The sequence below is a fragment of the Sander lucioperca genome, chromosome 10 (genome assembly GCF_008315115.2).
Source record: "Sander lucioperca isolate FBNREF2018 chromosome 10, SLUC_FBN_1.2, whole genome shotgun sequence".
NCBI lineage: Eukaryota > Metazoa > Chordata > Actinopteri > Perciformes > Percidae > Sander > Sander lucioperca.
The window spans coordinates 13,906,008-13,921,274 of NC_050182.1; the positions used below are offsets into that span (position 1 = coordinate 13,906,008).

General features: G+C 39.9%; 1 protein-coding gene across 2 annotated transcripts in view; it reads right to left on the reverse strand.

Annotated features, from left to right (window-relative positions):
* Positions 1–7,074, reverse strand: part of ntrk1 (neurotrophic tyrosine kinase, receptor, type 1) — a 32,934-nt gene extending 25,860 nt beyond the window's left edge. The window contains exons 1-3 of one of the 2 annotated variants that reach the window (XM_036006148.1): positions 6,585–7,074; positions 2,464–2,538; positions 1,108–1,179 (exon numbers count right to left, since the gene is read on the reverse strand). In XM_036006148.1, the coding sequence (XP_035862041.1) occupies positions 1,108–1,179; positions 2,464–2,538; positions 6,585–6,781 (344 nt within the window). In that variant the 5' untranslated portion in view covers positions 6,782–7,074. The remainder of the gene's footprint in view (positions 1–1,107; positions 1,180–2,463; positions 2,539–6,584) is intronic. The other variant, XM_031279410.2, reaches the window with a different exon arrangement.
* Positions 7,075–15,267: the final 8,193 nt, after the last annotated feature.

A 15,267-nucleotide genomic window follows, 5' to 3' on the forward strand; every position in this document is an offset into this window, starting at 1 on the left:
GAAATATTGATTAAGTGATAATGGACCCTTAGTGGAGTGTATTTATTATGCATCAGTTGTCGATAATCCGCCAAAGTGAGCGAGTAAAAGGTGACTGGTGGATGTCTTCTCCAATTTCTCAAGCTCACCCCTCCTACCTCACCACCACCTCCCCCCATCTCTGGTCCTCGAAACCTGCCGGTCTTTTAGATAAACAACATTGGCGATGTCACACACACTCAGTAAAACGATGAGGACAAGATGGTGGCGATAAGGGTCAGCTGCAGATGAATAGACAGATTTGATGGTTCCAGTCGATAAGTCTTCATAGTATTATTTATCGTTGGGCCTAGATTGTGAGGCCAAACTGAACAGAAATGACTGAAAGAACTATCATGATGTAACTTTAAAAAAAAAAAGTGAAAAGTTTCCAATTTAACTATCTTAGAAAGCTTGCTACTAGATAATTGTTGAAAAAGAAAGTGGTTACTATTGAATATGTATTTATTATCACACAACAGTATGTTTCTATGGTACAGTATGTGATTGTTTTCTGTCAGTGACGGCAGAATTTATTGACTTTGAGGGCTGCAACTAAAGATAAATTTTGTTAATCTGCATTATTCTGCCTGCAGGTTTGTTTTTTGATTAATCAATAACCATTTAGTCTACAAAATATCAGAAAATAGTGAAAAAACGCAAAACAATTTTCCAGAGCACAAGATGATGTCTTCAAATTGCCTGTTTTGTTCAAAACCCAAAGATATTCCATTTATAAATACTCATGTTAGAGCAAACTGGAAACTAATGTGTCAACAACTGGATCTTATATTTTTAACACCTATTTATATAATATCCATCTAGAAAGACTTCTTCTAATAAATACAATTTGTGGTTTCAGTATCATAAATGACCTCACAGATTTACCAGATCTGTGGATGAGTAATACAACTATTTGAACGAGTGACTGAGTCACTGATTTTGAGAAATGTTGCTCTCACTTTATGTGACGTGCAATATTAAAGGGCTGGCTCAGCACTGACTGACAGCGACAAATAGGCTGACCCACATACAGGTCAAAACATGACACGAGGAAGACAATCCTTTTGTATTGACAAGGACACTTACACATACTGGAGCTTGAGGTTGTGTTGGAAGGCATTGGCAGAGATGAGCCTCAACTTACATGATGTGACCGTGCTGGAGAGGGAGGGAAGCACAAAAACCATTGGTCTGTTTTGATAGAAATAAAGCATTGAAAGTCAGAATTACTGACACTTGTGTGAGATAGATTAAAGCAGGGGTTGCATTAGCGATTGATCTGCCAATTTTTTTTTTTTTTTTCAAATAATCAATAAATTGTTTGGTCTATGAACTGTAACAGTAAATAATGCCCCTCAAGTTGACACATTCACATTGCTTGTTCTGTGCGATCAGTCGAAAACTTTACTTTTGTACAACTAACATTTGAGAAGCCAACACCAGTGATTTTTTTGGGGGAATTTTTCCTTGAAAAAACAACTTTTTAATAATTATCTAATATTTTCTGATTCATTTTCTGTCGTTCAACTAATCGATTAATTGACTACTTGTTTACACTCTATCTAAAAGTTAGTTTGTTATCGAACTGATTTTTATCTGTCTCAGACAAACTCAACTCAACTTCTCCAATGAGGTCATTAGATTTTTAGTCTAACTACCCATATATTTCTTTCTTTTTGGCCAACGCTATATGAACACCCACACACTTTTTTAGTTTTGTTGTGGGTCTGTTTTTCATGGTTTGTTCAAGACCCTTTGGTTCTATTTAAGGTAAATCTTCAAGCTGTCAAGCTTTGGATGTACAGTGCTGTAGTAAGAGTGAGCGCATTTAAAGAGTGTGTTTTTCAAGAGCAAAAGTTAAAGGAATGGATTAAACAATGGATTTAACTTCTGTAACCTAAACTGCGATTGTTAGCATGTCCAGCTAACTAGCTTACTACCTACAATAGTAACCAAGGTTACTTCCAAAGCCATGGAGCACCAAATTAACGATCCACATCAATTTGTTGGGTTATAGATTAAATTAAAAAGAGCCCTGTTCATAACAAGTGCATCCATTTTGTAGTATTTCCACTGTGTTTATTGGATTTGAGGAAGTTTACACTCCAACAACACATCAGGTAGTCTTTTCTCTTGAAAAATAATTATATATATATAAACTGTTTACAAAGTACCAACAAATATGATCAAAACTGTACAACATAACAGTCTGATCTTACATTACATCATGTGCGAGAGCAGAAGCTTGGCATTGCAACATTAAGTAAGTAAGTAAGTAAGTAAGTGTCAATTGTATGGAATGACATTGAGAATTTCACTTAAAGAACAAACAGTATTCAGTACAGTGCAGTAAACCAGTGTTACAATATGAAACATGATCCGTTGAACATGTGTCTTTGTCTTACAGTAAGTTGTCCAAGTTGTGAGAAAAGCAGTACTTACAGGTTCTTCAGCTCTCTGTAGTTAACAAGATCAATTTCTGTTATATTCTCCAGCGCTGCTTGGTTTTCGATGTAACTGGTTAATGCAAAAAGGAGAGAGAGAGAGAGAGAGAGAGAGAGAGAGAGAGAGATGCTAAATACACAAAACCAAAACAAGTGAATGAGTTCCTTGACCAGAGACATACAGTACAACATGTTGAAGAAGAGGAGTTTATCATCATTTGCGTTTTTCATTTAGGATATTCCATTTCTAGGAACAATAACAATACTTGATTTGCCATTTTTAAAAGGCAGTTTTGTATCCAGACAACATAAGGTTCTCCATGTTGTACACAACGTAAACCAGATAAATGCCTTTTGACAACGACAATCCACACTGCAGATCAATTCAGCACTCAACGCAAGGACAGCCAGCTGAGATGTTTGAATAGATGGGACCTTTACCAAGGATCTCGCAGGAGCAAACTGCTGACGTTACCGGAGGACCAAGTGGGCCACAGCTGTTTACAGCCACAGCCGTGACAGACATATGACAGAAAAGTTTGACTTCCTCATAATGGAAACATGCTATTTAACTTTGGCAAAACAACCGTGTAGCCTGTTCAGCAGCCGTAGCCAATAAACGGTGACTGCGACCTGGGTACAGACACCGCGGTTGCAATGTTTTTAGCGGTCGTTGCCGTAATTTTAAGCCGAGAAAGGGTGGCTGTTAGTTGGGTAGAGAGGACCGCGAAGTTGCTGTGTTTTTAGCGGTCGTTGCCGTAATTTTAAGCAGAGAAAGGGTGGCTGTTAGTCGGGTAGAGAGGACTGCGGGTTTAGTGTTTTTAGATGTTGTTGGAGTAAGGTTTAGCCAAGAAAGGGTGGGTGTCAGAGAGCTCTGCGAGAGCACAGGCTTTTATGACTGTCAACATAGCCAGCATCTAGCTACTCCGCTGCGCTGTGGAGGAGGGTCTGGCTAGTCCACACAGCTTTCCGTTTGTTGGCATTTTTTTAAACCAATCACAATGGTCTTAGGCGGCTCTAAGCGTCGGACGGAGCAATGGTGCCTCTGCAAAAAAGCCTCGGGAGGGAACTTGTTTGGGTGGTATGTGTATACGTTCAAAGTTGTTTTAGTCGTGCAACAGAGAACTCAGATTGGACAGATAGTCTAGCTAGCTGTCTGGATTTACCCTGCAGAGATCTGAGGAGCAGTTAACCATAGTCCTCATAAATCGACCAGAGTTTAAAATGCGGCCAAGATGAGGGACATCCAAGTGAATTTCCGGTGGCACCTGAACAATCACGGAAATGAAACTTCGTAGATATAGACTAGCATTTAGCTAACATTGTCATTGTGGAAAATTGGGTTCAGCGTTCTCAACCTGGCAACCCCTGTGAACTACGAGTATGGGGAGGAGGGGCTGTGGGACACGACTCTTTCCAGTATTTTGAATGTGGACTGCAGTAACCATTTTAAACGCTAGCTCTCAGTATTACACATTGCACCTTTAAACCACATACACACAATCCTGATGAAGCAGACTAGCTGAGTTTTTAATAAATAATGCATAAGCATGTTTTTTATAAAAAAAACTGTTTACTGCTTGCTTAAACAGAAAACCTTTAAAGAAAATCTTTCATTACCGTAAAATTCTGTGTAACCAGAAATGGCAGCATACAGTATCTGAAGCAACAGTTGATGCTTTTTCCAGAAAACAGGACCCATAAAAACCATTACAAGTTCCGTATAGTCCTTATGACCCACTAGAAGCTAGTCTGCTGTCTTCAGCCCCTGCTGTGGTGTCTCAAAAGCATTCTTTCACCATATTTAAACCAAAAACTTGGTTTTAAATATTTTGTCTTATCACATTGAATATTCACGATTAAAATCTTACTTTCCTCTTATTTTCCTCTCAAATGTAGGGAATGAAGTGAAAATGGCATAGTACTGTACATACAGTATGTAAATAATCCATGGGGACAGCTGTCATACAGTATATACCAATCAATTGAATATAGATTTATTTCCACGTCTAGTGCATATGTCGAAAAATACCTGCAGTAATTTCCAGTTAATGACAGCCACTTTCAGCATGTGGCATTGTTTCTACCTCCCAGTTCTCTGTTTGTCAGCTGCAACACACAAACCGTTTTATTCATTTCTGATTGACCCACACAGCAATAATGTGATTACAGGGCAGGTGGGCCCAGGATCACCCATCGCCCTTACTTATTGGATTGAGCCAATTGGGTTGTATATCATCTATTGTTCCCGGGTGGAGTCATTGACTGGCAATTCACAAAATTGAATTTATAACTCAGCATATGATGAATTTTGGCCCCGGTTCTACAGTTAATGGCCCCTTGTTTGTTCTGCGTATCGGCCGTATTCCCTTGCACAGCCAATTCGGCAAAGTGTGTTGTTTGCTGGCATGTAGAGCACCGCGGTTAACAAAAGCCAGATTAAGGCCCGCTCACTTATTGATTGAACGGTTCAGAGAGAATGTCAAGCCTCACCCTGAGCTCTACTAAGAAACATGTCTAGCTGCACATACAAAAAAATACCTCTGTGATAAGACTAAGAAAGAGACGTGGGAAAGAGAAAAAAGAGAGGGGCGGGGAAATACGAGGAGAGGTATAGGTGAATAGAGGCAGTAAATGGACTTGCTCCACCGAAATAGCATTTCTGAAACGTATTTCCTTTTTAACAAGTTATAATTGCTCAGATATGGGGACAGGAACAAAGAAAGAACAGCGTGGTGGTGCAGAGAGTGACATTTAGTTTTCCATGTTGGAGCTGATGGTGGGTTGCATAATAATACAGGAGCCGTGTTTAAATCACAGGCGCTCAGTTTCTTCCTTTTCCATACAAAGTTTTAAAAAGTCAATGTTAAATGACAGTCATCTGCTGCTGTAGCTGAGTGAGAAGTCTCAGTTCATCTGAGCAATAACTTGGATGAGTTTTATCCAAACACATTCACCCAAGGGATTGTCTGTCCATAAATATGTGACAGTCAAAAGTGTGGCATGTAGCTTATGGTTGTAAAGAACTACCTGCTTCAAACTAGCCTTCAAACCATGAACATCATCATCCATCCTTATTACTTTATCTTTTGAGCACGAGTTGAACCAAAGTGAACATAATTTGGGTCAGAACAACCTCAGTGGTACACGCAGGTCAGCAGACCTTTCATCAGAAATGGAATTTAAATTTGAGCTCTGAAAATTGAAAAATACTTTCTCCAGCCACATGTATCTCAGATAACTAATAAATAATATTAGTTAACCTTTAGAAGATGGTACACATGTCCTTTAGTAAAGTTTGAAGTCACAGTTTACGGAAGTGTGCTTTGATAACAACTTTGAATGTCATTAAACATTGATAAGTGATTATTTAGATATGAATATTTAATGTTTTTGAGAAAAAAGTAAGATTTTAAATCAAGTTTTCAGGGGTATAGTTAAGGTACATTTTGTTGAGAATAAAAAACAGCACCACAAACTGAAGTCATAGTTTATTCAACTAGACCTAATCAAAAAAGTATATTTCCAAATATTCAGTACCATCTCAATGGACACCAATAGTGTTGTTATGTCCTCAAGAGTAGAGTCAGATCTTGAAAAATAAGACTTGCCGTTTTTATAACATAAGAGAATTAAAACAATTTTGGTGAGGTTTTCCACAATACTCCAAGAGCTAATAGTGCTGAGATCCTTTAAAGACCCTGAGGCCACACTTTGATGCACAATGGATAATAGGACATCAGTTCCCGTCACTCTATGCCAGTTATTGTCAGTAGCAATCCACAATTGATGTCCATGTCATGCTAATGCATCTCAAACTGCAAACGCAACGCAAAGAACAAACTCTCTCTACTCCAACAGAGCAGAATCTGACTGTATCAAATAATGAGAAATAAATAAAGCCTTGCACAACAATTTGCAACCAGTTGCAACAAATTGTTCCATTAAATTCCAAACTCTGCCATTGAGACACTTCATACTAATCCAACACCAACCCAGAGTAATAACATGAACAAACGGAAAGAAAAAAACAATTTGGCAAACCACCGAGATCAAGGCATCTGATAAACTCGTGCTGATTTAGAGGCACATGCAGAGCAGGTGGAACATCATACTCACATCTCCGTCACATTCTCGCTCTCTTGCGGCGCCAGTGCCGGGATGCTGGTGATACCATTGGGCTCCAGGCACTGCAGCATGGCGAAGGAGCACCGGCAAGCCGCCGGGCAGCCTCCCAAGGTGGGCGCCGGTGCCAGGCTGAGCAGGGCGAGCACCAGGGGCAGAGGAAATGCCAGGGCCCGGGGTGCCACAGCCATGTTCAAAAGAGGATCTTCTCAGCACCAGCAGAGATTTTGTTGTTGTTGGAAGCTGTAGTTAAAGTTGGTGTCTGTGGGCTTCACCTAATAAAGAGTCAGCGAAGAGAGGTGAGGAGCTTTCACACACAATGTGAACACTCACACAGTGGTTGTCGTGGCTCTCTGACAGATTTGGGATCCCAGCTGGTCAGGGTCTGGTGCTGAGCCACAGCTGTACTGAGCAGCAGGAGGAGCAGGCAGGCAGGCAGGCAGGCAGGCAAGGGGCCTCTGGGGACATGGTGGTAGTGGGCTGCAGCCTCTCTCTTTCTCCCTCTCTCTTCCTCTCCTCCACGATGAAGGGAGGGGCAAGACAACTGGGGCCAGAGTCACCAGACACCTCCGAAAGCGAGAGGGGGAAGAGGGAGGGCTTGGGGTGAAGGGTGTGTGTTGATGATTGTGATCAGAGGAGGAGATGGGTGAGAGGTCTGCTGTCCTGCCAGCAGCTCGAGGTGCAAGCAGAGCCAAGAAGTCAGGGCGCTTGGGTGCCAGGATGCATGCAGCAGCGCTCTCACACTTGCACTACTGTAGCAACATCCTGCTGAATAGATGGATGGATCTCTGTTCTTGGAAAATTGATTGTTGGAAGGTTCGTGATTGATGAGACTTAGGAGGTCTGTGATGAATGTAATGGCTGTGGGAAAGTGGGGAGACATGCTATCTGCAATAAGCTGTTTTTCAACAGTGTGAACTCACAGCAGGATTTAATAATAGGAAATGAAAGCAAAGGACTATAGGTCTTGAGTTTATTGCGTTTCATCACCGGAACATATAGTGTTGTAAGCCTTGCAAGGCTTGCACATGATATGCATTTGGCTCAATTTGATCCTAAAAGCTCAATAGGCAATGCACTTTCACTCATTTCCATGGATATATTCAACAGTTGACTGACAAATACTCTCCAATATTTTTGATATTGGAGATAGATAGATAGATACTTTATTCATCCCGAGGATAATTTTAGACATCCAGTAGCTTAGACAAACACAACACAACAAACACACATATATATATATATATATATATATATATATATATATATATATATATACATACATAAAAATCACTCAGAAATTGTAATAGTTAGTTTAATAGTTAAGTGATTACAAAGGTCTGGTATGGACTGACCATGTGATGAAATGACCATGATAAGGCGCTATGGTAGAGTGTGTGCAATGATGGTAGTGCAAAAGTGAACAGTGCAGGGATTGAACAGTACAATAGCTTATTATTAAATATGAACAGAACAATATATAACAGGGAATAAGTTATAAGATGTAGATGTTATGACCACAGTCCAGATTGTGTAGGAGTGCTAATATAGCCTATAAGACAGTCAGGTGTACAGCAGACAAAGTGATATAATAGTAGGGGCTGAGAGAGACAGGCTCACGCTGAAAAGTCCATTTCTCCCCTCCCCCCTGTGTGTGATATTGAAGAGTTGGATGGCCCTGGGGACAAAGGACTATGGAACTTTAGCATTATGTCTTACCTCACATGACTAGACAAACACAGTGTGGAATTTGGAACGACATGACGTGAGGTTACCAGACCTCTGTAGTACACTCCTCTAGACTAGACTAGCCGCTCGAGTCTACTTTAGCCGCTAACGCACCCAAATATTCGACTAAGCCATTGGTGATTGAATTGCATTGTGAGTAATACAAACACCAGGTTCTGACAAGAAAGAAGAATGTGAAAAATAAAAAAGACAATGTCTCAGGTTCTGCTCCATCAGTTTGTACACTTTTTATTAAAAGTGTCCATCATGAGTCCGACAATGTTATAAAAGTTTGATGCTAAGTTGGTGGAGTTCTCTTTTAAGGTCACAATAAAAGGGAAGTATGAGTGTCTTTAGTTTCTGTAATGAAACATATTTCCAAGTGAAACTGAATTTGAGATGACAAATTGGCAACACAGTTGCAGAGTCAAGGTTCACTCAGTTAAAAGTTCTCTGTAAGACTTTTTTTCTCATCTCTGTAAGAGGCAGAGATGTCACCGATGTCAATATCTGGTAGACCCGCAATGGGCCGCAAGAGTCAATTGACAAATGAAGAGAGTCAAAAACAAGGTAGGCTAGTTTTTGGTTGTCAACAATCCCTGAAAAATTAATAAAACTCTCTATACAGTAGAGGTTAAAAGTTGACTCGGAAACAAATGGCCTCCTGACCTTGTAAAAGTGTGTTAAATGAAAGGTGGTGGAAAGTACAGAGGAGGTGAAGTGGACACAGATGGCTGAGAAAATGGGAAGTAGTTTGACCCAATTATGAGGCTTGATTTAATAAATCAGCAAAAACAATTGTCCATAACCCCAGGACATCTCAGGTCATCAATTTTTTTGATGACCTAAAGTAATAATAGAATTTACTAGAAGTGGAGATGTTGCTTGTGTCACGTAGCTTCTTATTTGTGTTGCAAAGTTGATCAGGCGATCTGTAGCACCTGGTTGACGTACTTACTATATAGGCATTGTAAAAATGGAATAAGAACCCTAGATTTGAGAAAGGTAGAGTTACCCTCGGTTGCTGGGGGACCCTGTGTTGCTCTAATTAAAATACCAGGCCCAGAATAAGATGGCCGTTCAACAATTGATGGTCATTTTTTGTATTCTTCGCTTCGGGTTCAACTTTGGCAGACTCCACGGGTCGTCGGGAGGGACTCGCGTGGGAGGCTTGGACAGCATCATAACTGCTTGCAGTTCTAGTTCTGTTTGATTTCATTTTAAACATATATTACTGATTCACTGTTAAAAGCGTCTGCATGACTAAATAAATTATACTATCTGCAGTTAAAGCGAGTTCTTCTTTGTTATTATTTATAGATAGTTAGCTTTCTTGTTAGACTCAAAGTCCACTGAGGACATTTCCCAAGCATCAAAAGAATACTTGCAGCAGCAACTATAACCGTTACAATTAGGGAGGGAGCTTTCATTGTTGTATCTTCAAGTCAGGCCACTAAGGGTGCTGGTGAGAAGGTACTTTTGTGGGGAAGGTTTTAGAAATAAAATTAATCTCCGCACATGATTAGAAACTTATTAGAAATAGAATTAGAAAATAGGCAGGCTAATCTTAGCCACTCTAATACGAGGGCTGGTCTGGACTCTTCTACTGGAGTGCCATGGTAACAAAATATCAATTTATCAAAACACAATATTTCCAAACCTCCTTCCACATTCTAGAAATCTGAGTTTATAAGCCAAGGCAAACCATGCTAGCAGGTGAACTTTAAATCGCATCACTGAGAGTGCCTCTAATCCCGTAACTGCTAACATTAACTTGCTGTCCGTCACACATATATGTTCTTTACATGAGCGGAGCCGGTTTCTACCCATGGGACAAACACTGTGCCCCACCCCCATTCCTCTTAGTCACTCTGCACACAAGTAAGGTCATAGTGTCCCAACCACAATTGCTGACCATAAGCTGAATAGCCATTTTTGCTGCCGTCGTCAGAATTATCTGGTGGCTTAATTACTCTTCCTTTTACGCCCCTTTTTCTTGGTCTTAGCTCAGCAAATTGTGTGGAGGGACAGGGCGCTTATTCGCAGGAAAAGTGTTTGAGAGCTCAGGGAGACCAGTTAAAAGATGAAAAACTCAATGGGAAGCATTTGCTCAGAGGTGTAATTACAACATAACCACGCAAAACAAACATGCAAGTGAAATGTTAGCAGCTTGCAAAATACATTATGATAAAAAAAATACACTTATGTTATTACAACAGCTCCTTTTAATGGTCCAACTTTATCCGGCAGTTTACTGAACATACTGTGCTTACGGATTGGGTTAATTTCAAATTTACAAGTCTGGACACATTCTGTGCATGGGTCTCTCCAGTGTGCATACATAATAGTTGCACTCCTGTAATATATGTTTAATGTGGAGACATTTCACACACCCTCAGTACATCCTATAAAATGTAAATACCTGCTAAAATATTTTGCAAAAATCATTTGCTGTATTCTCTCTCTCTCTCTCTCTCTCTCTCTCTCTCTATATATATATATATATATATATATATATATATATATATATATATATATATATACAAATTGCTCTGTGAGTGTGAATGTTTATTTCTCCTGATAAGCAGGTGGCCCCTTCCATAGCCTCTGACATCAGTATATGGATGTAATAGGTGAATAGGTGAATGCTGGCTTGTGTTGTAAAGCGCTTTAATTGCCGTTTACCATTTGTTATTTTCCTCCAGTTTTCCCTACAGTGACGTTGCCTGCCTTCCATCCACATCAGAGATTAAAGATAAAATGTTTGACTTACTTAAATCAATTTATATTCATTTTCTAGAAAAGTCCTGATAAAACAATAACCAATCAAGTAATTTGCATGTACCGACCGCACACACACAAACACATCATCAATCCGTTTCCTCCAGAGGTCCTTGTTAACTTTATAAAGTTGACAACTAGAAGAAAATTGAAATATGCCTGCTCGAAACAATAGATGAATAGGAGACATGATGTGAAGAGTTTTATTTATTCAGTAAGATATCCGCCAGCTGATTCTTACAAGATGATAAATACAAAAACACTAAACAAAAATCTTAACACTATGGCTGATATTTTTCCAACCTTTTATGTTTTAGTTATACAACATTTGAGTGGAAAAAGACTACTGTATGTGGCATGATTGCATTCTGTCTTTTGTCTCCTGATTTCCAAGAGATGCAGCCTATTTAAACGTGACTGCCAGTCATTTCTGTCCGTCCTTCTCCTTACTTCAATCTGCACAATTCATTTACAGACAATCTGATTTCCTACGAGCCATATGACAATTTTCAACCTCACATCATTTGGTAGTATATAGTGGACATTTGACAGATAATAATGGCCTCATTTCTCTCCAGCTATTTAATTCGATTACTATTTTTATGCATTATGGTGATTGATGGTCATAGAAGGGGTTAATTGCAACACTTGGCTTTTGAGTCAATCTCCCGCTGTCACGTCAAAGACAAATACACTGGTTAGGACTCCACGCACAGGGAACAGACAGTCGCTGATGCATCCTGTGTTATAGACTTGACCATGTTACCAGCCATATCTCCAACATGTGTCCCTAACATCCTCTCTGTATCTCTCTCACACACACAAACATGCATGCACACAGCGCATGAAAACAATCCATACACTGATGAAAGGATAAGCAACAAATCCCATGAAAAGAAAGCCTGTCGTGTCTTATTCCTCAGTGGTATAGAGCTCCATTGTTGTCCAAAAACTATTAAAAACACATCAATAAGCCACACTGTTGAACAGGGTGACATGTTCTTTCTGTCCCTTATCATGAATATGGGCACTGTAGCTTTTTAGTCGATCCTACACACACTGCTGTAAATACTAACTAGACACCAAATGTGTATTAATCCTCCTCAGCATCTGTGTGAGTTCCTTCTGTCTGAGTGATGTTTGCTAAAATCTAAATGTCCACCTGTTTTAGAAAATGATTTTGCCTAATTAGCTATGCTAGCAGCATAGCCTGTCTTTTCCTCTTGCACCACCAGCAAGTTGATATTATAGTTTTTTTCTTTTGCGAAATATTCAATAACTACTTGATGTATTGCAATTAATTTATTTTATAGAAATTCATAGCAAAGACAATAAATCCAAGTAACTCTGGTGATCCCCTGACCTTTCCTCTAGCGCCATGTGCAGGTCAAGGTTTTCACTTACCCTGTGAAATATCTCAACATCTACTCAATGAATTAGCCAACACATTCTCACTCCCATTGCGTAAAATACAGACGCTTGGTCAGGTGCCTTTGGTGTTGTTATTGACGCTAAAAGTCTCCTTTGGCATCAGATCTAAACATGCTTTATGTAAACGTGCTGGGTCTGGACTATTGGCGTCACTTTGGCACAGTTAGGTTTAGGAAAAGATCGTGGGTGGGCCTATAAAAGGTAAGTTTTCTGTGACACGCAGGACAAAAACGGGACAGTTGGGTTTAGGAAAAGAAGAACGGGACAAGAATGGGACAGTTGGGTTTAGGAAAAGTGACATGCAGGACATGAACCCCGGTCTTCAGGGTGAAGGTCCTGGTTTGTTTGACCCATCCACCACCCCAACTATCCTTTTCAGGCTTTCATACTACTCGCTACCATTGACACTCTTAATACTACGTAATCTTCAAGGCAACAAATCCCATGAAATCGCTCTGCCCGCACCGGGCAGAGCGATTTCATGGGATTTCGTGTGTATTTGTTCTATACACACTCTGCCAGGTGCTTGTTGCATCGGTATCTGACGCTGAGAGCCACTGACCAAGCGTCCGTATTTGGGAGTTGGGAGTGAGAACGGGTTGAATTAGCACAACATTTTGTACAAACATTCATGGTTCCCAGACGATCCTACTGACTGTGATGAGCCTCTGACTTTTCCTCTAGTGCCACCATGAGGCTGACTTTTGTGGTTTTAAAGTGCTCATATTATGCTCATTTTCAGGTTCATAATTGTATTTAGTTTTTTTTTTTATTTAGTTGAGCTCTCTGTTTTAGCTACAGAGTGAGACATCTCACTTCTGTTCCATCTTTGTTGGGAGTCGCACATGCGCATTAGCTAGGTAAGGACTACTAGCCAGTCAGAAGCAGAGTATGAGGGCGTGCCACGCTAGCAGCTAGGCGAGCATTATAACGTGTTACAAAGTGACGCACGTTTGTCACGGAAGTAAAGGCTGGACTACAATAGAGCTGTTTGGAGCAGTTTGTGAACAGTGTTTTCTTTGGAAGATGGTAACTCCCTTTGCTGTGGACTTTGGGCTTTTTCACTTTGTAAATCATTACATGCACAAAAAAGATATATAACACAATAAAGGAAAGGGAAAAAGCCAAAAATGAGCACTTTAAGGGAAATATCTCAACAACTACTGGACCAGTAACTCATGTTCTCAATTCATGTTCCCCCCAGGATGAATTCTTAGAACTTTCGTGATCACCTGACTTTTCCTCTAGCACCACCTTCAGGTCTAATATTTATTTTGTCCAATAGATAGATATAGTGTCACGCTCGACGACTGGAGAGGAGGCTTTTCAAGTGTTCAAACCAATGTCACGATTGAAGACTGGAGAGGAGGCTTTTAAAATTCACACTTTGTGTCTTACACCAAAATATACTCAAAACCAAAATACAAAACAACATACTAAACTGAGGCAAAATAACAGCAAACAAACCGGCAACCTCACAGCCAGCTGCCAAGATTCCTCAAGGCTTCTTCTCCTGAAGCCCTTTTTAACTCAGCCTCCCCTAACTGGAACCTACCACCTGCCCAGGTGATTATAGGGTGATCTATCCTGAGCAAGCAACAGTAACACTTAAGTTTCTCAAAACATCATTACAGTTGGATAGATCAGTTACTGTCGACAATACTATTTATACCTAGATGTGCACCCACTGCAATAGGCACCCCAAATATTATAAAAATGTCAGTTTATGCAGAACTCTTACCTATTGTTCTTCACCTTAGGATTGCCCAGCCCCTCCCGTTAAATTTTACTGTCTTTACATTTTTACTAGAATAGACTTTTTGTTTCATATTGCTTCATAACTTGTTTTTATATTTGCCATACAAATAGATTTATAAAATGATATAAACCCATCCTAATATTGTGTTAATGTACAGATAACTTTTTATTGTGTTTTGTCTGATGCTTTGGCAACATTGTTACTGAAACTTTCATGCCAATAAAGCCCCTTGAATTGAAAATTGAATTGAATTGGGAGCAAGGGAGAGAGAAAAACGAGAATGAGCGGGTGAGTAAAAGCTTTGGACCAAAAACAACAAAAGGCTTTTACACTTTAAGTGGTAAATGCACCTAGCTGCCATGTTTGTATGTAGGCTGTGTTGTTTCTGGCTGCCGTTTACTTGCTGTACATGGGCTCATGTGTACAGAACACTGATGTGATGGCTTTTGTTACATATGTTGGTCTTTCATTGTTTTCAAAATATCTCCCACATCAACCATGAATATCAACAACCGTGTTAAAAGGTTCCCTCTATTCCTTTTCCCATGCCCAGATTAGTCTCTTCCTCTTTCTGAGTGACCTGACGCCGTTGGCTAGTTAAGGGTGGGGGAGAATAAACTTCATCCTAGGGGGAAGGGTTTATCAATAGTTGATCACCCTGAATTATTGTTGTCATTCAAATGTTTGCTATGTTCCTGTTAGGAACAGGTTTCAGTAGAAATTTCTCTCTCTGGTTTATCTAACCCAGTGGTTTAGTTCAATTAGGTAACCCCCCATGTTTAGTCCAATTAGGGCGGGCCAGTAGAGTTATATAAAGCCACTTAGGCATTGACTGTGGGAGAGTTGTTATTGTTGGTAGCAGCTTTCTGTGACTTTCTGTATAACCTCTTCATCTTACCAGGGATAAAGTACATCTCATTCCAAATTAATATCATCCACTTCAGTGAAATATGAAAATTGGCATAAAGATTACATTTG